This window comes from Alligator mississippiensis, chromosome 5, assembly GCF_030867095.1.
Source record: "Alligator mississippiensis isolate rAllMis1 chromosome 5, rAllMis1, whole genome shotgun sequence".
NCBI lineage: Eukaryota > Metazoa > Chordata > Crocodylia > Alligatoridae > Alligator > Alligator mississippiensis.
In genome coordinates, this window is record NC_081828.1 from 56,751,426 (window position 1) to 56,772,465 (window position 21,040).

Below are 21,040 nucleotides of genomic sequence, written 5' to 3' on the forward strand. Positions count from 1 at the left end.
GTTACAGAGGGGTGCCTTGAGTCAAAAGAGGTTGAGAACCACTGCATTAGGGCCTCCTCCCCAAAAACACTGAAGTCAGCTGGTAATATTTCCATTGACTTCATAAGGACTTGAATCAAGCCTCTGCTGAGCTTCTGACCCAACTTATTTTGATAAAAGTGTCTGAAAATCAGTGCTTCTACAAACAGACATCAACCATTATTTTATAATAGACACATCACTCTATTTCCAGCCATTGTTTACTTAAACAAGATTTATTCTATGTGATAACACAACAGAATGGAATGTTTTTTGACAATAACCACAGATTTAAGCTTAATTTCCTTGTGAGCATTTTGTTCAGTACAATAAAGAGTACTGCACCAAGCGCATACAATTCGCCATTACAGCTAGGGACAGATATTCAAAAAGCCAGATCCTGAATTGATTCAACCTTTGCAGGTTAGTCTAACCTGCCTAGTTTGAATTGGTTTATAACAGAACAGACATTCCCTCTGGACTGAGGCAATGTGGGCACATACCTACAGTTGCTCAGGCTAGTATCCGGAGGGCACTAGAGCATGCCCTTGCCTTCAGGGAAGCTGTGCTGGGAGGAGAAGGGGAGGCATGGCCAGTCTAGGCTGAACTGGCCAGAGAGGGGTTTTATTCCCACCTCCCTGTCCCACCAGCGGGGACCCGAGCCAGTTCTGCTGGGTGTTCATCCCTCGCTCCTGCAGCATTTGGCCACCATGACCCCTGAGGCAGTGGGGGCAGGGAGGAGGTTACTTTCCTCTCTACCCTTGCAGCCCCCGGGGGATGGCAGGTGGGTCTGCCCGCCCAGACCACCATATTTCCTCCCTGTTTGGGGCAAGTGGTGGAATAAGCCCCCTGCTGCCCTCTCTGTCAGATGCTGGTGGGAGGGGGAATAACCCCCATTATTGCCCCCCCGGGTGCTGCCAGCTGGTGTCTGGCTGCGCCCCCACCTGGCTGCTACACCTGGAGGGTACAGGGTCCTGGATATACTGTCAGGGAGCACGAGCCCCTTCTCAGCGGGGGGGGGGGGGCACACTGTGGCAGGCAGAGCTGTGATGGATTGCAAGTGGCAGTACCAAGGCTTGAAGGGGGCCAGAGCCCTCGAAGCCCCCCCCCCCCCGAGTGCCATGGTCCATAGCAGCTTTCCCCACCCTGCAGTGCATGCCTTCCCACCAGGAAGGGGCTCATGATCCAGGAAACCATGACAGGGGCTACTGCCCCTGTCACTGTCAGGTCTTCCTTGCCCCTCCAGTGGCTGTGCTGGGGCAGGGCCACATGCCAAGGGCAGGGCCCCTTGAGGGTGCAGAGAGTGGGGTTATTACCCCCTCTGCTTCTGACACACTTCAGTGGGGTCTGCCCTCCTTGGCTTCCACCTCTGCTCACTCTGTGCCCGGGGCAAATGGCAGAGTAACCCCCTCTGCTGGATGCTGGAGGAAGGGAGGCAGGAGGGGACTTATTCTGCTGCTTTCCCAGGGCACAGAGGGAGTGGTGGCAGCAGCCATGGTGGGCAGACCCCACCACAGTGCCCTGGGGGCAGAGGGGGGAATAACTCCGCTCCCTTCCCCCCACCTAAGGGGCCCTGGTTGCAGCATCTGTCCTCCCCGCTTCCCCTGTCAGGCTGCTGGAGTGGCGAGGGGGAAGCAACTGTAATGGGGCAGCACCCCCTGTCATGGTTTCCTGGAGTACAAGCTCCTTTCTGGTGGGGGGGGGACTTCTATGGATTGCGGCGCTGGGGGATGCTTTGAGGGCTCTGGCCCCCTCCAGGCCCTGGTGCTGCTGTGTGCAGTCTGCTGCAGCAGACTCTTCTCACCCCACACCAGGCCCTTCTGCTGAGAAGGGGCTCGTGCTCGCTGACACTATGATAGGGGCTGCTGCCCCCATCAAGGGCCCTGCCCCCTCCTGCTGCAGTGGTGGAGCAGGGGTGTGGCCAGATGCCGGCTGATAGGGCCTCTGGTGGGACATGGATAGGGGTTATTCTCCCTCCCTCCAGCATCCATCTGAGGGACAGGAGGGGGGCTTATTCTGCTGCTTGCCCAAGGTGGGCAGACCTGACTGTGGTCCCCCAGGGCAGTTGGGGTAGAGGGTAGAATAATCCTCTGCCTCAGGGGTCATGGCAGTCACAGCTGTAGCAGCAGGGGTGGGGGGCCCCCAGAAACCCTGGCTTGGGTCCCTGCCGGTGGGACAGGGAGGGGGGAATTAAACCCCTCTCTGGCCAAACCCCTGTCCCTGCCTGTCCCTGCTTGGCTGGGGAGCAGAGGGGTGGGGCCAGCCCTGGAGTTGGAGCAGAGAGCTAAGCCCAGAAAGCATGCTGGGATGCTGCGGGATTCTGGTTTAAGTTAAACCAGGAAGTGGTCTGGGACAAACATTGCACAAACTAGTTTGAGCCAAATCAATTAAGTCTGATACCACATTCAACCAGGTTTATCTCAGACTGGTTTCAGCCCATTTGAAACTGGTTTACGTGCACTGAATGTCTGTTCTGTTACAGGTTTAAATCACTTTTTGATCACTTAAAGTGGTTTATGTGTAATGTCTGTCCCTAGCCTAAAGCTTTGGTCCCTCAGGTCAAAGCTTGTCTCATGTCAGTCTGAGTCCTATCCTGCTAGTCAGACAGCACCTGTCTCCCACTAGGCAGTTGACTAAACCAGAGGTCAGAGTCCCTTAATTACAGGTTAATTTCCCCAGGCTGTGCTTATGAATAAGTAAATTATTTTCTTTGAAGATGCCACATATGACTATATCAGATGGATGTAATTACTTGGTGTTCTGGATGTTCTGCTCCTAAAGCTAGGTTCACCATTAAGATCAAAGTACTAAAATGCATTACCCAGCAACAAGTATCTTTTCTCCTATCCCAATACATATAAAAAAAACTTCTTGGGTAACCCCCCCCCCCCCCCCGCCTTTCCTCTTGCTTGCCATGCCTAATGGAATTATTTTCTGTTATAGAAGAAAGGCTGCTCCCTGGGTCCCTGAGTGAGCCCTAGCTTCTTTGGCCAGTGGGTCTCTCATGAACCCAGCTGATCCCCAGTTCTGTTTTTCAAACCCTAAGCAGGGACCCCCTTGGCCTTATCAATGTCTCAGGGCACTGGTGATCTTAAGGGCTATTTGTGGCCGCCTCCTGCCCCTACAGACACATCCATGCTTCGCAGATGTCATTCTCACCAGTTACTTCCTTATATAGGCTTAGCCTTCTTAACCTTAGCCTACATGTTACTCTGGCTGTCTACTGGTAACCCAGGCCCACTGACACTGGCATTGCCTTTCAGTCCTAGCCTCTTGTCAGCCTCAGGCTGCCTGTGTTGCCCCTTCTGGGATCAGGCCCCAGCCCTCTCAGTCGCAAGCCACCTGCACTGCTGCCTACTCTCAAGTTCAGGCCCTGGCCTTCTTGGCCTTAGCCTGCTTCTGTCTTGCATCCTTCCCCTGGCAGAGGTCAAAACATAGTGTACCACTCAGGCACCCCTGCATCTGTTTTCTCTCTCCAGCCTCCAGTATAAACTAGTACAAGAATCCAAGCAACTACTTCAAAATCAAACACTTCCCATCTGGTCAAGTCTGGGCAGAGGGGGGTCCCCACTACTGTCAAGTCACCTTTGATAGCTCTACAATAGGCACGTGCAGGCATTATGGGCCCCTGGCTGCCTAGTCCCCTGCAGCTAGCCCATAATGTGTGGTTTTCCACCACCTGTGCACACCTCTGCTGCAGCTTCTCCTTTAAAGTAACAGGAGCCCCTTGCTCTGTTACAGGTATCATTTTCATTTTCATTTTAACCAGACTCTTGAATTTTACCAGCAACTGATATTAAGCTTGATATCTTATAACTCCCTGGAATATTCCAAGCAGCTTTTTCTTTTAGTTTCTCATCTGTCCTTTTTAGTTTTATAAAACACCTCAAGTCAATTATTGTTAAAAAGAATAGGTAGGAACTAAGACATCATAATTTTGTTTGTGTTGTTATTGTTATAGTTTCTTTTTCTAATCATTGTTGTAGAATTAGCATCTAGGATAAGAGGGCTTTCTGGTGGCTATGAAGTAGTATTTCCAAAAGTGTCTTCATTTAATATTTAAACAAACTCTGCCTTATTTCTAGAATTACAAAGAGTCTGACAAGAACAATTACTATAATAAGAGTTGTATTCCTAATAGGAAAATTATATCCCCTTTGATTCTATGTTCAGTGATGCCCATTCCTTGATACATGGCTGCTGCTGAATCTAATTAAATTTAGGAACTAGTTTGTCTAATCATCCCATTGTTTATTGAAAGTCAATTGAATTTAGGAGAATCAGTGCACAAGATGCTTTTGAAAATAGGGATTAGATGCTTAAGTAATTTAGTTGCTTCTGAAAATGTAGTTGCTTTTGAAAATTTTACTCTGTACCTTAACTGTGTTGTATACAATCCATAATATTTTTTTTTAGATGTAAACTTTAGAAAGACAAACAAAATTGTACATACATTTAAGATATCTGCATCACTTGATATTATCTTGCCTGTTTATCCTATAGTTTATTCCATGCCTTAGTTTTTTGGGGGGGATTCAGATTTCATTACCTGGGATTTCTTCAGAGCTTTAGGGAATGTTAAACAATTTCACTGATAGTCATTTGTCACCATACACCCATTTTTAGGGAAATTATAAAAGAGATTCATAGATTCATAGATTGTAGATTCAGAAGGGACCAGGAAGGATCATTGTGTCCGACCCCCTGCCCCTGGCAGGAAAGAGCACTGAAGTCATATGACCCCAGCCAGCTGTCTATCTAGCCTCCTCTTGAAAACTTCCAAGTTAGGTGAGAGTACCACCTCCCTTGGCAGCCCGTTCCAGATTCTGGCCACCCTTACTGTGAAAAAATTGTTCCTGATGTCTAACCTGAATCTACTGTCCACTAGTTTGTACCCATTATTCCTAGTTACTCCTAGGGGTGCCCTGGTAAATAGCACCTCTCCAATTCTCTATTGTCCTCCCTTGATAAATTGATAGGTGGCTACAAGGTCACCCCTTAGCCGTCTCTCGTGAAGGCTGAAGAGCTCCAGATCTCTCAACCTGTCCTCGTAGGGTCTTTCACGGAGACCACTAATCATATGAGTGGCCCTCCTCTGAACCCTTTCCAGATTCTCCTCATCCCTCTTGAAGTGCGGCACCCAAAACTGGACACAGTACTCCAACTGTGGCCTGACCAATGCCGCAAAGAGGAAAATAACTTACAATTTAAAATACAGTGGTCACGTGTTGGTGCCTCAACATATTGGTGATTCATGCTGACAAATCCAGATGTAATGCATCCTGTTTCTAATCCATGTTTGCTACAGTTTTATTCCTTGGTTTGTTTGCTTTTTTCTGCCTCAATTTGTTTTCACCAAGCTTTTGTTGTGGCAGAGGGGGCTTTTTTCCTTAACTGTGGTATTGAGTCATCTCCCATTGAAGTCAAAGGAAGTTTTGACCTTTGTCAAGTTACCCTCTTTGTAACTTGAATGACTTCCACAGTTTTTGGGGATACTTGCAGTAAATGACTCCTGGAGACATTCTTTTAATAATCACTCCATCACTTTTTCCCATCTGAAAAAGTGACTGTCTTCCAAAATATTTCCTTTCAGAGAATTGTTCCAATTGTTTTTGTTTCCATATTAATTTCTTTATTCATTCTGTATTTCTTTTTAGGGGGCAAACTTTAACTTATTGTCTTCTTTACCATGTACAGATTGGGTGGAATTCAGTCCTTATGAGATTGGTATGGCAAAGTATGGCACATTTATGCCTCCTGATACATTTGGAAGTAAATTTTTTATGGGGACAGTGGTGAAAAAATATAAAGAAAATCCTTTGCATTTCTTAATGGGTGAGTGATGGAAAACAAATGATTAAATACTAAATGAAATCTTGGTGTCCTATAACTCTGCTGTCTAGTGCTTTTAGATGTTGGTATTTCTAGAACTACAAAGTCTGACAAAAAACATTTCTACAATAAAGGTTGTATTCCTAATAGGAAAATGGCACCCCCCCTTGATTCTGTTTTCAGTGATTCCCAATACCTGATACATGGCCACTGCTGAACCTACTTAAATTTAGACATTAGTCTGTCTAATAATCCCATTGTTTATGCTATTCAGAGAAATGTTATGAAAATAATTATTTATATAATTGTAGATCTGTGTTGGTCTCCAATTTCTTAATTTCTTTATTTTCCTCCTTTTCAGGTGTCTGGGGCAGTGCATTTTCCATATTATTTAACAGGGTACTTGGAGTTTCCAATTCTCAAAATACAGGCCCCACCATGGAGGAAGAATTAGGTAATGTGAAAAAAACAATTAAAATATGTCGACAAGCAAAACAATTGATATTATGATTCTAACGAACTGATAACTCCAACATTGCTATTGCTGTTACTGTTTGTGGGAATATGTTACTGTGCAATTAACTTTCTCTTGCATATGAAAAAAGCAGGGAAATGTATTGCTATGAAAGGACTTGGAGAACCGGGGAAGAGAATTAGCAAAAGTCCATTTTACTATTTTAGCCTGAATTGTACCCCAATACCTACTTCTAACCAATGTCAAGACTATTGGGAAAGGGATAAAGTGTGTGTACTTTAAACGAACAAACACACAAAGCCATATGACTATAAATACACATCTAAAAAATTTAACATGCTCAACTTATGAAATCAAAGGCTGACAGGCTAGCCTTATGTTAACAAATCTCTTGTGTTAGGAGGGACTTGTATAGTTAAAAATTTAAAGTACAAAAAACTCTGTTTTATTTGATAGTAAGGTTTAATTCTACTTTGTTTTGATTCTCCACATGCCTCCTTCTTTTCCACTATCACCTACTGCTAGATAATGTGCCATTATTTGCATTTGCATTTGAGTGGTGAAATAACCAGAGTTTACTATAAACTTTTTCATTACTTGGTTGCCAGTTCCATTCCATGTCAGGTTCACCTGGATGATGGCATATATGAAATAAGTTTAGCTGTTCAGTTCTTAATGAGAATGTGGAAACTTGGTTGCAACTGTGTACATTTTTCCCAAATTTTAGGATTTTTATTTTAGTACTTTTGATAATGGAATGAGTTTTACTTTGCATCCAAAAATTTGGATTAAGTGCACACACAAAAGTATTTAAACAAATAAATAAATTGGACTAATGAATGGTCCTTGTAATAATTTGAGAAGAAATGAGGGCTGAATGGGAGTAAAAGCTCGACTGTCCCCTTTCCCTGAAGTCATACATATTGCTTATACAACATAGGGAAATTAGCTCTTCTGCATTCCTCCAGGTCTGTGGATATACTAAAGAAATCAGTCTCTATGGTTCTATGGTGTATATTATGTGAGCAATAATACCTGCTTTTGGGGGAGGGGATTCATCCTACACTTAATACAGAAATCTGTCTATTGGAGGATTTTTAAGTTATTGAACCTTAGGAATTTAGGCTCTGTCCAGCAAAATACTTCAGGGCAGGCTTATTTTTACGTACAAGAGTCTCTACTGAAATCAATAGGATTGCAAATGAATTTACAATTATATGTGTTCTTCTTAAGGACTTTGTTGGAACAGGACTTATTTGCGCTCTTCTTTAAAATATGTTTCCTGAATTATGGTAGTAAGAGGACAAACTATCTCAGTTTAATTTTTTTGTATATGAAAATGTCTCTCCCTTCACTTTTTATTAGAAAGCAAAATTATTTTTGGTTTAAGGTGTTTCATTTTCATTAGAATTTTACAGAAATACAGAATCCCTCAAAGGGACAGTTTATCCTGGAAGGACTGACAAACTACCATATGCTTGCACAAGCATAAAAGTAACTGGTGAAGTCCTGGTCCTATAGATTTTTAATGGACTGTAACGTAAACAGGTCTTTGTCTGAAAATTATAAACTATCTTTAAAAGTTAAATATTCTGTTTCTTGTGGGTGGTTCTTTAAAACAAAAATAGGGAACATCCAACATCACATTTTTGGAATCTAATAGTTGCCTTTTTAGGTCGTTAATTTTTATTCTGACTTATATTCTTTGTCATCCCCCAGGAATTTGTACGCGTTTGTCTTTATTGCATACTTGTGCATTGACGATAGATTGGGTAGTGTCTTGAGGATCTATTGAATTAAAATATCTAAGGGAAACTATGCAAAGATAAAAGTTTTTGTAGCTGTACTCTTTTTTTGTAGTCTAATTGGCCTATACCTATAAGTCTGTATGGATATAGCCCCTATAAATATCATATTAGAAGCATAATTATTGGCTTCCACTTATAATACATTGAGGCAAAAATTCATCATATTAACTTGTACCTCAATAATATTGTCTGTTTTGAGCTAGCAGATTTATCAGCAGAGACAGTAATACTTGTCTACGGCTAATTTATGTTTGGTTGGATGGTAGCTTGATAGAAAAAAAACCCTTCTAAAATAAGAATTCACTGTCTAGGATTAATTCTTGCATTGCCTTTCTGTGTTAAAAGGGTGTTTTGTGATGAATTTGTAGATTTTTTTTAAAGATAAAACCAGTGTTCATGATATCTATTCTATTTTATGCGAAACTGGTTTGAAAAGATCCTTATTCATCTTCAATAACTTAATGCTTGTCTTCAAATACCTAGTGGAGGCCATTAGCAATGTAAATTATCTCAGGGAGACATGGGATAGTATAATGGTGGCATTTGCAAAAGACCCTGGAGGAGTTGGACACTAGTTCCTATTCACTAAACTGCAATAGTATTTTGTATCTAATTTCCTTAGGCTGCTTTCAAAATCCCAGCTGAACTCCTAACGTCTAAACTGAGGATATGAAAAGACTGTGAACTTAGTGAGTTTGTTTCTTGCAACACATTGACCACGTTTTTAATTGAGAATGAGCTTCCAATATTGGGTTGCTTTTAAAACTAGTTTCTTTTAATTCAGCTAAAGCAAAATAAAAGACAATGAAAAAAGGAGAAGCCATGTTGTTGCACGAGCAACTTCTCTTGATTATTTTAAATATATTTGAATACTTTAAATGTAGAAGCAGGAAGACTTAAAGAAAACAATGTTGCCTAGCTAAGCTACACTGTGGTTTCAGACACATGGATTATCTTTACTATATATACCAACAGTGGAGCTTTTTAATGTTTTTTTTTAACGCACTGGAAATCTTCCAATTAGCCATATATTTAACTATTTCAACCTGAATTTTATCTAAAATCATCACAAAGATGCTATTGTAATAGAGGGTAGATTTTGGGTAAATAATTCTCTTGACATTTGCTTCTCTCTCTCTCTCTCTCTCTCTCTATGAATGGAACAAAATATAAAATGGCTGCATTTCAACCAATGTTAAGTATTTTGGCCTTACTGCTTTCTTTTTTTCTCTAAAAATACTTGCATAAAGTTGCCCTTAGGTGGACCACAACGTAATTTATTTTATTATTTTGCTAGCTGCCATAAGGAAATCAACTCTGGTACATGCAGGTGTAACTTACAATGAATGTTGGGTAAAGTTACATGTTACACTTAGATCACACTAGTTTTGTGGAGTATTAAGTGATGTTAAAGTTAGAATGCACTGTGAGCAGTTGCACATAACTTCACCATTGGTGAGAAATACACATGCTTGTATCAGAGCTACTTAAAATCAAACCCATTATTTCAGAGAATTTTCTGTCTTGAAAGGGGAGCCTACTGGTTAAAGCATAAATATTGTTAAAAAGGACAAAACATTCTATATCTAAAAGTGGTGAATTTAATAAAAATGGGGGGAGCGTTAAATCAAAGGCTTCATCCTGCACCATTGAAGTCAATGGGACTTCTGCTTTTGGCCTGAGAGGAGCATAAACTGCCAGAGGAATTCTAAGTCCAATTTACTAGTCATATTGGCAAAAAATATAATGGGTCATCATTTTTAGATGTTTTCCATTTGAAATGAATGAATAGATCCCAAACACAGTTCTATCAACTATGTCCAATAATACATTAAGACAGTGGGGACCAACCTTTTTGGTAAGTGTGCTACAAATTAACTCCGCACCCTTCCCAATTGCCACCCCAATCCCCTTCTGTTGCCTGATCTGCTGCAATTTTTTCTGCCCTCTGCTCCCTGCCCCATCTTCTGCTTTGCTTTATGCTTTTTTTCCATATCTGCCACTGTGCTGCTTGTTTCTTTTCTGATCTCCCATGTGTGATGCACAGAGGCCGGCTGTACCACTTGTGGTATAGGTGTTGCAGGTTGGCCACCCCTGCATTAAGATATTTTAAGTGCCTTGTTAATTTTCCCGTCCTATCACAAGCACTGTATGATGATACACCTTGAATTATTTTGAAATGTTAGGTAATTTTTAATGACAATTCAACAGTTGAAGATAATGTGGGTTTTCTTTCAACAGAAAATATTAGGCTAAAACATCTTGTGGGCAGTGATAGTTCAGACAGTGAAGATGAATCACAGAAACCAAAGGGTAAGGAAAAACAGATCCTAGTGCATACTTTCCTTACTATGCATGCTTGTCTTACCCTATGCATAGTGTAAGCTTTCCTTTCTAAAGAAAGATGATTGTTATGACAAGAATAAGTGTTCAGAGCATGTGTTCCTATCATATTATGTATATACCCCCAAATGGGCTAAATCTTGCTTGTCTTGCTTACATGTCCCTTTATAGTTGTGCTCCACCTGTAGCCAGTGATAAAATTACTGCTTGAGGCAACAGTCCTCAAAAAGCCTATCCCTTGACTTTAGCTCTATGTGATAGAGACACTGAATGAGAAATTTCACAGAGGCCTTTTATTTGTCATCAGCCTTGATAAATAAATGACCATCTCTTAAAAACTCATGCCTTGCTTAATATCAGCCCTGGAAGCAAGAGGTATTGTTTCAATGCTCTTCATAGAGGTCTGTACTATGATATATACCTGGAAAATAAGAGTTCTTGAGCTAGTAATATCATAGGCTATGTCCGGTTGAGTGTGGACATTTGTTTTATTGGGGACAACTAGCAGTGGAACATCTTATGCCACTGCTAGTTGCCCCTGGGGAATGCCCGTGTCATGAGCCCTCTGTCATGCAGCAGGTTACCCTGGGTTGGGTATGGGAGGTTGGGGCAAATAACTGTGCAGGCCCCAGGAGCCTAACCTGGGGTCCTGAGGGCCGAAGAAGCTGCAGCCACATTGGTCCTGTAGCTGGAAGCCTGGCCAGCAGCTGGAGTGCAGCTTTGGCTAGCCAGGCTCCAGTTTTGGGTGGCATGTGCTGCCACCAGGTGCACTGCCCTGCTTTTATTCTGTATGGGGTTTTTGACCCCAAGAGATCCCAACTTAATGGTCATATTCAGGTGAGCATGGTCATGTGGTATGTGATTCTGCAGACCTATCTGCAGTGCCACACACTGCACATCGAGGTGCAGAAATCCCAGGGTCAAAAAAACCTCTCATGTTGCAAGGTAGCAGTGTGGGATATGCCTGAATGCGTAGTGTATGGCACTGCAGACTGGTGTGCGGCATCGCATACTGCACAGCTGCGCTCATCTTGATGCGGCGATAAAGTCCTTTGCCAGCAAGCTAAATTTGATGAACCAATTTGTTCACAGGCACCTTTAATTTATTGGCAGCACAACCAGGAATCAGTGCCCATTGTTTTGAGTACTGCAGTGTAGTTCCTTTCTTTTGGTTGAAGGAGAAAAAATCCCCTTTAAAATGATGCCTATCAAATAACTCTTTATTTCCCTTCATAACACGAGAGGGAGAAAGAGCAATTTGTTCTTGTTATTGTTAATTTGAGTATTTCCTCTGTATGAGGAAAGCGTTATGATGACCACTAGAAACCCATTTTCCTGCACAGTTTGCAGTTGTTCATCCAGTGAAAAATACCTCATTATTTGTAATGACCTAGGTAGCTTAAATAGTTTGATTTGTGATATTGAGCACTGAGGCCCCTTCCAACCCTAACTTTCTATGATTCTATGGTGCTATAGTACCATCAGGGAAGCATACAGTTGCTCCGGAGCAGGGATTCCTTCAGTTCTTCATAAATGTTTTACATCAAGGGTATCACAGAGCTAGTCTGTGGGCCAGACATGGCCTGCAGAGCCCTATCATCTGACCTGTGCCTGTGAGTCTCAGACTGGCCCACTGGATGCAGCATGCACTGGCCCTGGCCCCATGTGCTGCACGCAGTGTACAGAGCCCATCTGGCATGTGCTACACATGGAGTTGGGGCTGGAGCTTCCATGTGCTGTGTGCAGGGCATGGGCTCAGTCTGGAGCACAAGATGCATGAGATGCCTTCGCATCACTAGCCCTACACACTGGATCCTAGGCTGGTTTGAATCAGGCCCACAGACCAGCCTTGAATGCCAGATCTAGTGCATAGGGCTGGGCTAGTACAGGGGCCACGTACAGCATGCACCCTGGACCAGCCCATAGAAACTGCATGCAGAATGCAGCAGCCCCAGCCCAATCCAGCTCTGTGGGGCAAAATGAGTTTGACATCCCTGCTTTTCATAGACCCTATTTTCAGTTTAGGCATTGGACCCCAGAGAGGCTTTTTTCAGTTTTACTAGAGTGTGGTCTCTGTGACTTCATTTGATAGCTTTGCATGTTAATGGTGGTCCTTCTTAACATACAGGTACTGAAAATCCTGATGCTAACAAAGAACATGAAAATAGCTGTCAAGACAGCTGGAAGCAGCGCATGTTCAGGGCCTTGGTGGGAGATAGTACCCTTTTCAACACCAGGGAAGGGCGTGCTGGGAAAGTGCACAACTTCATGCTGGGCTTGAACCTCAATTCCAGCTACCCACTATCCCCTCTGGCAGACTTTATGACTCAGGAATCTGTGGATGAAGATGAAGTAGACATGGCTGTTGCAGGTTAGTTCATTAGATGTCCATACACTACGTATCAATTCATGAAAGTATAAACTATGAGCTGCTATGAACTGAACAGTCTCTTTTCTTTAATTAGAAGAAGGAGGTTATATTCATTTATCACTATAGAACTGTAAATGCTAGATGTCACTTAAACTCAAGTAGCAGGGGGATTCTAATGTGTATTTGTTAAAGTAACTATCCTTTTGAGTGATGATATAGTGATTATTGTATGCATTCCACTTTCTAAATATTTCTATCAGTCTAGAGGTGTTTATAACACTGTAATCTTAATATTTACACTGGTTCTAAAACAGACAGGAAGATGGATAATAGATTTGTGGAAGGAAATAACATTGGATGAAGGAACATAGGCAGTTTTTTAAATGAGCCATCAAAACCCTAGATTTTTATTTTGACTGGGAATAGAAATCCAGGGTTGCAGAGGGAGCCTGTTTTGTTTCAGACAGCAACTTCTGAGGGTAGATTACCTGGAAATTCTCTAGCTAAATGTTTGTTACCTTTGACATGTTTTTGCACTATTTATTCATGCCTTCTCCTGGTAACACTACAGAGCATAGTGCTTACAACTGTGGAAAGTTCTAGCATTGTGTCCAACAGCATTAACAGAGCATGGCTTTAATGGCGTTTATAGATAGACATGCTCTGGGAGGTGGGGATGGGTGCTTTAATTAGTAAGCCACTTTAATTAGAAGTGCCTGAGCATCATGTGTATCAGCATCCCCACCCTGAAAAAGGGCGGTCAGGTGCTTTGAACTAAAGCTCATCGAACCAGCTTTAGTTCAGTGCTCCCCACCACCTTTTTTTCAGCACAGGGACACTGATACATGTGACACTCAAGGCTGCTAAAGCATGTTAATTTTAGTGCTTCAGCAGACTTGATTAATCAAATCCGTTCTGACACGCTGAATTTACAGCATGTTGGAGTAGTTTCCCTGCATGTCTATAGGAGACCAACATTATTTTAAGCACTTGATGGATTAATTATTCAGCTCTGATCCCCACTAGCTAGAAGCTGCCCTCACACCCTAGCCAGGGAGCAGGAAGGGGGCTGGGAGAAATGGCAGCAGCACCTGGCCCCAATGAGGATGCCACCAAACCCCTTTGCTGTGAAGGCACCTAGCCCATGCTGAGCTGGGCTGGGGCTGTTCTGGCCTGTTGCTTATAAGGGTTGCCAGCTCCTGATCTATTCTCATTTATGCCAGCATCCTTCCTACTTGGGAATCTTATAGTTTGCTTGTCCCAGTTAAGAGCAGCCCTTGTTAAGGTGTGGACCTGGAGCTGCTTTCAGTCTAGAGGAACAACCTGTAATATTCTCTCTCAGTATCTGACTGCTTTCCAGAGCTCACCAGGGCTGCCCAGAGCATGTGCTCTCAGCTTTCTTTTTTCTTTTGCAACTGGTCAATGTGTTATAGGATCAAAGCCATGGCCCAGCCTTTTCCTCTGTCCCTTTTGATTCTTGTAAGTTAGTGTGCACTCCCAAAGTGAGGGAATGATCCTATAATTTCCTCCAGTGCAGCAGCTGCTATTTGGTTTGGCTTTTTGTGGGTTAAACAACGAGGTCAAAAAACACACAATTCTCCCTCATCTTTATCTCAGTCCCCATGCATAGATGGAAAAAAAAAAATCAGGTGTTTTTTACCAAGTTATTTGCTTTAGTAAATCACATGGCTTCTTACAGTGCATGTTCTAGTGATCAGTTTTAAACATCTTGCCATTTAATGCCAGCAGATATGCTCTCTATCCTTGGGGTATTGCATGATCTACAAGCAGATTCTCAGTACATCTCACCTAGTTAGACAAGTGATACTGCTTACCCTGTGATCAAGTGTATGAGTTAGCTCCTGCCAGATCCTGATATATATATTTTTAATTTCCATTATTTTAGCTATATTGGCTCTTTTTTATTTGCTTTGTTTTCTGAGCTTTAAAGATGAACATAGGCTACAGTTTCAAACTTCTCTCTTGAAACAGAAGTGCTGCCATTTAAAAAAAAAAAAATAGCTGGGTTGTTTTTTTTTGTCCTTTTTAAAAATCTAAGATTGAGATCATCATATTATCACAGGAACTGGGCCTTCAAAATACAAACAAACAAAACAAACAAACAAACAACCCCCACATTATCGCAAGATTAGTGATAGTACTCAGAACTGGAAATACTGGAGCCAAAATACTCATTTGGTTCGTTCACTTCCTGCCTTCTTAGTTTACATTGGGCAATAGTGTTTAACTTTATCAGCTATTCCTCTTAATGATATCACACACTATATTGCAGATTGTATAAATGGTGACATCATTGATTTATCATCTTGTGATATCAAGGAATTGTTCTCCTTTAGTAGTTTAGAATTTTGAAATATATATTTTTTTTCCTTCACCTTTTATTCTATCTTAAGTAATTTCCTGACAAACTACTTTTTCCACCATCTAGCAAAAAACTTTTTTAAAGGATTTTTATCAATTTTATTGTGAAAACAAGTTTACATTTTAAAAAATAAATAAAGAAAAAGGCTCCTAAACCCTGGTGAGAAGATTTATTTTCACATTTTCAAACATTCCAGTGAAAACACAGAGATGTCAGGGGGTGGGGTGGGGAGGGGGTATGTACCCCACAGTATTGAAATCAGAGTGATTACATAAAAGAACCAGACTGAAATAGAAAGAAAATAAAAACAAATCGAGTTTCATTTTCCACCCTATAAGAAACATATATAAAACGTGTAGGTGTTTTTTGAATTTCTTTCACTTCTAACAGTCAAAGTGCTAATAAAATATAGTGTTACCCAGTTTCTTTGATTTTAAAATGATATTAAACCCTTTACTAGAGTTTAGGGAATATTGTTTTGGTCTCGTTTAATTATAAATAGTAGATTTTCAAAACCTTAAATCAAGAATAAATTAATTGGAGTGACAGAAGTTCTGTATCAGCCATGCATATTGCTTTGAAAGCTGGTTTTCCTTCTTGAAATCAGTGTAAGAAATTGTAAATTTAATGCATCATTCACTAGAGTCTGTTAGAACATTCTTAGGTAAATAAAGAGAGTAAAATAAAATACTTGATTTGGGGATTACTGCGCAAAATTTTCCTTATGAAACGTGAAGTGCAAGAGGAAATCTATTTTAGGAACTATGAATCCATTTTAATGAGTTTCCATTACATAAAAACACTTTTCTCTCTGACCACTTACCCTGTCATCTGTATATAATAAGGATTGTGTAACTGGAGTTGAATTGGTGCATGTTGTAATTGAAACAAATAGCCCGAGTGCTTTGAGTGATAACGTTCAGTATTCCTTGGATTATACTGCCCTCTGCAGACAAAAGTGACAGTTTTAAATCGTCATATCAAATTACTTAATTTTGGGAGCAAGCTAAGACATTTGGCTGGAGGTTAGTTGTTGCAACAGCCTACACTTCAAAGAAAAGGAAGCATTCACGCCATCTTTGGAAATATCTTTAAGATGTGAGGGGGAAAGTTCTTTCTCTAGTGGGATGGTTTAACAGTACTCAGAGAATCTGCTGGAGATGAAAGGACGTAGAGAAATTGTTCAGGCACACACAAGCTGAACAGTAAGCAGAGACCAGTGGCTCTGGAATAAGCAGTTCAGGTGTGGGACTGACTTGAAGAGGGCTTTTTTTCTATGCTAGTGACTTGGGGTGGCTGATTGGTGTTTGCCTCACGCAGGGGTGGGCAATTATTTGGGTTGGAGAGCCACTTAGGAACTTTTGATGAGCTGTCACAAGCCGGGTCAGCATCCCCGTCCCCCCCCTATGTCCTCCTCCTGCACTGTGTGATGCTGGAAAGGGAGTCCAGCTGGCACTTTGCCCCAGCCCTGCTGTGTCCAGGGACAGTGGGATCAACTGCACATGCCCCAGCCTGGAATGCCCCTTGCACCTTATCTAGGTGGGGAAGAAGGACTATGGGGAGTAAACAAGATGAGTTGGAAGCTGCATACTATGAAAAAAAATACTATCTGATTGGCATTACAGAGACCTGGTGGGGCAGCTCTCATGACTGGAATGTCAACATGGAGGGTTACGCTCTGTTTTGGAAGGACAGGGTTGGGAGAAAAGGTGGTGGAGTTGCCTTGTATGTCAGAAACACATACACCTGTTGCCTGGTTCAGGAGGAAGAAGACAGCAAAGCCGATTGCATTTGGATTAAGATGAAAAGTGAAAGTTGTGGCACTTACATAATGGTGGGAGCTTTTAATAGGTCACCTGATCAGAAAGAGGAGGTGGAGGAGATAGATTTGTCAACTGCTTGAAGAGTATCTGAAAGCTATGGGATGGTACTGATGGGAGACTTCAATTTTCCAGATAGCTGCTGGAGGAACAATACAGCTACATATAAAATGCCAAGCCTGTTCCTAACTTGTGTGGAGGACAACTTTCTGTTCCAGGAAATGGAGGATACAGCTAGAGAATCATGCATCTTGGACCTTGTTCTGACCAACATGAAACAAATGGTGGAGGATGTGAAGGCGATGGGTAACTTTGGAGGAAGTGATCGTGGTACAATAGATTTTCAGATCCTGAGACAGGGAAAGCATGAGGACAGCAAAAATAGAACACTAGATTTCAACGAAGTGGATTTCATCTGACTCAAAGAGCTAATGGGTATTGTGTTATGGGAAGAGAAAATGAAAGGTAAAGGTGCCCAGGAGGGCTGGGAGCTTCTAAGGGGCATAGTGTTGGAAGCCTGACAAGAAATGGTCCAAACATGATGGAAGCACAAGAAGACTGGCAAGAGACCTATGTGGCTGCACAAGGATCTTCTAAAATGTCTCAAATGCAAGAGGAAAGCACACATGCAATGGAAGAATGAGCAGATCACTAAGGAAGCATACCAGAAAATATCCAGAACCTGCAGGGACAAAATCAGGAAGGCAAAGATAAAGAACAAGCTGCACCTAGCAAAGGAGGTTAAAGGCAACAAATAAGTAGGTTGCCCAGAAAAAAGGACTGAGGAAGCTGTAGGTCCTCTGTTACCAGATTTGCCCATCCCTTTGGGATTCACTCATTTATTAGAGTTACATTTCTGAGGTCTCTGTAATTCTATTAATGTACTGCTTATGTCACTTGGGTTTCTATACGGAGCTCCATCTGCAAGTCCTCACCCCCAGTGGAGCTACCTTACAGGGGTTAGTTTCAATGAAGCTGGGTTCCTCCAGCTCCCGAATCAGTTGAACTGACACACACACACACACACACACACACACACACACACACACACACACACACACACACACACACACACACACACACAGAGCAGGCAGGGTTACTCAGTATTTCCAGGCTGATACCCTCATGGGCCCTAGACTCAACGCAGAACAGAGCACGTCTGAGCTGGCAGGGTCAATCAGCAGTTCTAAGCTGACACCCTCATGAGCCATGGACTCAGCACAGAACTTAGTTCAGCAGGGCAACAATAAAATTAATTCAGACACATGCACCCAGGTTAACAGAGCACGTCTGAGTGGACAGGGTTATTCAGCATTTCCAGGCTGACACCCTCATGTGCCCTGAACTCAGCACAGGAACAGAGTACGTCTGAGCCAGGCCGGATCAATCAGCATTAACAGGCTGACACCCTCATATGCTCTGGCTCAGCACTTTCCAATCTTTTGTCCCAATTGTCCTGGTAGTAACTCCCTTGATGAGCAAATCACACAGGACTTTTGGGCTTTACAGTGATCTTTGGCTTAGGTAAAAGAAGTGTTGCTGCAGAGCAAATTGGGAGGTTGAAGACAAGGAAGAGTAAATGAGGTTCAGAGACAGTATGGCAACCAGCTGGACCATAAAAGTTATTTTATTGCCAGGTATATGAAATTTATAATGGCGCTAGTAGTAATAGCCATACAAGGAGAGACAAACATACAAAGCAGTTACAGTAGTACACAGTTTCAGTAGGGTATTTGGGGAAGTCTAGCTCAAGTTTGATCAGCAAAAGTCAGGTTTAGAAAGCTGTGCCTGGAGTAAGGGAGAGAGGGATTAAACCAAGCCTGAGGTTTAGAAAGTGGCCTTAAGCAGAGAGACAGAGTTGGGGTCTTACCAAGCTTGAACCGGTCGAGGTTCCCAGGTGTTTCTTGGAGCTTGCAGACAGGCAGAGCCCTCAGCATGATCAGTGAAGGTGTTCCAGACAGGAAAGTGGAACTGTTGCAGCATTTTGAATCCAAGCACCAGAACAGAGACTTGAGCTTGGGTAGGGTTTTTTGTAGGGAAACAGCAATGGCTCAAGGGAGAACACTAGATTTGTTTATGGGTAAACGATGACTTATTTTCTGGATAATAGGATCTGATCACTCCTGGCAATGGGTGGCATTACTCTGAGGGAGCTCACAATGCAAACAGGCAGATTCAGTGTTTTGGGTACCAATAAAGGAGTCATTACTAGAACTGGTCTGATAAATGCTGAGCTGGATATGTGCAGATATGGGTTGATTAGCATTTGGAGTAGAGATCCCCCATCATGCAGTGCTCCCTTGCTTCTCTGGTCCCAGAGTTCAGTGTGGTCCTTGCCTTGGAAACTCTGTTCTCCATTCTGAATACTAATGAAGTTTCTCCCTTTTCCATCTCTGATATAAATGGGACTAGGGAAGTTACCTTAATCCTGTCCCCCTTATCTGGAGAGGTTTAGGTGTGTCTCTCACTGCATCTTCATTGTCTTTTGTAAGTCCTTCTTCTGATCATTTCTGGTTCAGGCAGAGGTGGGGGGGGAGGGCAAAGTTCTTTGTGAGCCAGACAGGCTGGGTACTGCGCCAGGGTTCCCCAGAACACAGAGCTGTCTGGTAACAAGTCCCCCCACTGATCGGGTGCTTGGGTTGAGTGAGTATCCCCATCACATCCTTACTCCATGGTACAGGGTTTGATCTTCAATCCATTGCAGCCACTGCATCAGTCACTTGATCCAGCAAACTAACAAAACCAGGCCCATGGGTGACTGGTGCCACCTTAGTTGGGGGGCACATACCCCCCCCCAGCAACCAGTCAGTGACTGGCAGGGGGGGTTCCCCACGGCCGATCTGGCTGGCTAGGGGGAGTCCCCCCATGGCCAATCCCACCGACTGGGGGTTATCCCTGCGGCCAGTCTCACTGATGGGGGGGGTGGTCTTCCCACGACCAATCGCGAGGTGGCCAATCACTACGGCTGCTTCTGGAAGTGGCTGCGGGATCTCCCACTCCCTGGCCAGCACTTGCAAGGGGGGCACCAATGCTTCTGCCTGCCCCCCCTGCCCATCTCCTAAGCAGCAAGTGCAGCTGGTCACACCCGGTCATCCCCTATGCATTGCTACTGACCAGACCAATTGCTAGTATAATTTGGAAGCCAGTGATCACCACAATGGAGTGAAGCATGATATTCAAAAGACCTGTTGCATTGGGGCTCCACCCAAGTGAAGACTCCCACCAGGAGTGATGGCCTGTGTTTTTAACTGTAGCTGGAAGCCTAGAGATCTCCTGGTTGTTGTGTTGAATCTCAAGTTTGCCATTCTCTCCCAAAGTCCTGAGCCTTTGCAGTTCAGCTTGTAAAGAGGGATGAGTTAATAGTCTGTTGATGGCAGAGAGACCCATTCCCAGTGAAATGGGGGAAGTCTCTTTGTAGAGCTCAGGGTAACCATTCAAATGTTGCATGGTCCATATAGGCATGTAAACTTAAGATCACAACTAACAATGGTGGTTACATTACGGAAACAGTGATTAATGCAAGGCACCATAGGTTGAATCCAGTGTCCATTAATCAGTACAATATCACATCTTGTTCTCACGCACACACATGCTTTACCAACATGGGCGATAACAGATTCCCTTTCCTGGATAACATCAAAGGACCAGTGAGACTGATTTCCAAATGGTGGGAAGCATTCATCACGTTTCTCCAATGCTTGGTCTTCACAGACGTAACCCAAACCATCTTTTCTCCTACACCCTCTTACAATTCACTGTGTTCCACATGTTAACAAACCAGGAAACTGCTAACTGAAGATGTAAAGAAAGCAAATATGCTTAACAGATACTTTGCCTCAGTCTTCACAAAAAAATTAAGCTGCAGCCTGACACCTAATAAGGATTATCTGGATAAGGAATGGGGCAAACGAGGGAGGAGAAAACAAAAGAGATGGTTATAGAGCTTTTGTTGGGTCTGAATGAATTCAAGTCAGCAGGGCCAGAAGAGCT

General features: G+C 42.9%; 1 protein-coding gene across 1 annotated transcript in view; it reads left to right on the top strand.

Annotated features, from left to right (window-relative positions):
- Positions 1 to 21,040, top strand: part of PLA2G4A (phospholipase A2 group IVA) — a 125,811-nt gene that overhangs the window by 83,840 nt on the left and 20,931 nt on the right. Inside the window, exons 11-14 of the mRNA XM_006258681.4 lie at positions 5,716 to 5,853; positions 6,212 to 6,304; positions 10,375 to 10,446; positions 12,605 to 12,847. Coding sequence (XP_006258743.1) covers positions 5,716 to 5,853; positions 6,212 to 6,304; positions 10,375 to 10,446; positions 12,605 to 12,847 — 546 coding nt within the window. The remainder of the gene's footprint in view (positions 1 to 5,715; positions 5,854 to 6,211; positions 6,305 to 10,374; positions 10,447 to 12,604; positions 12,848 to 21,040) is intronic.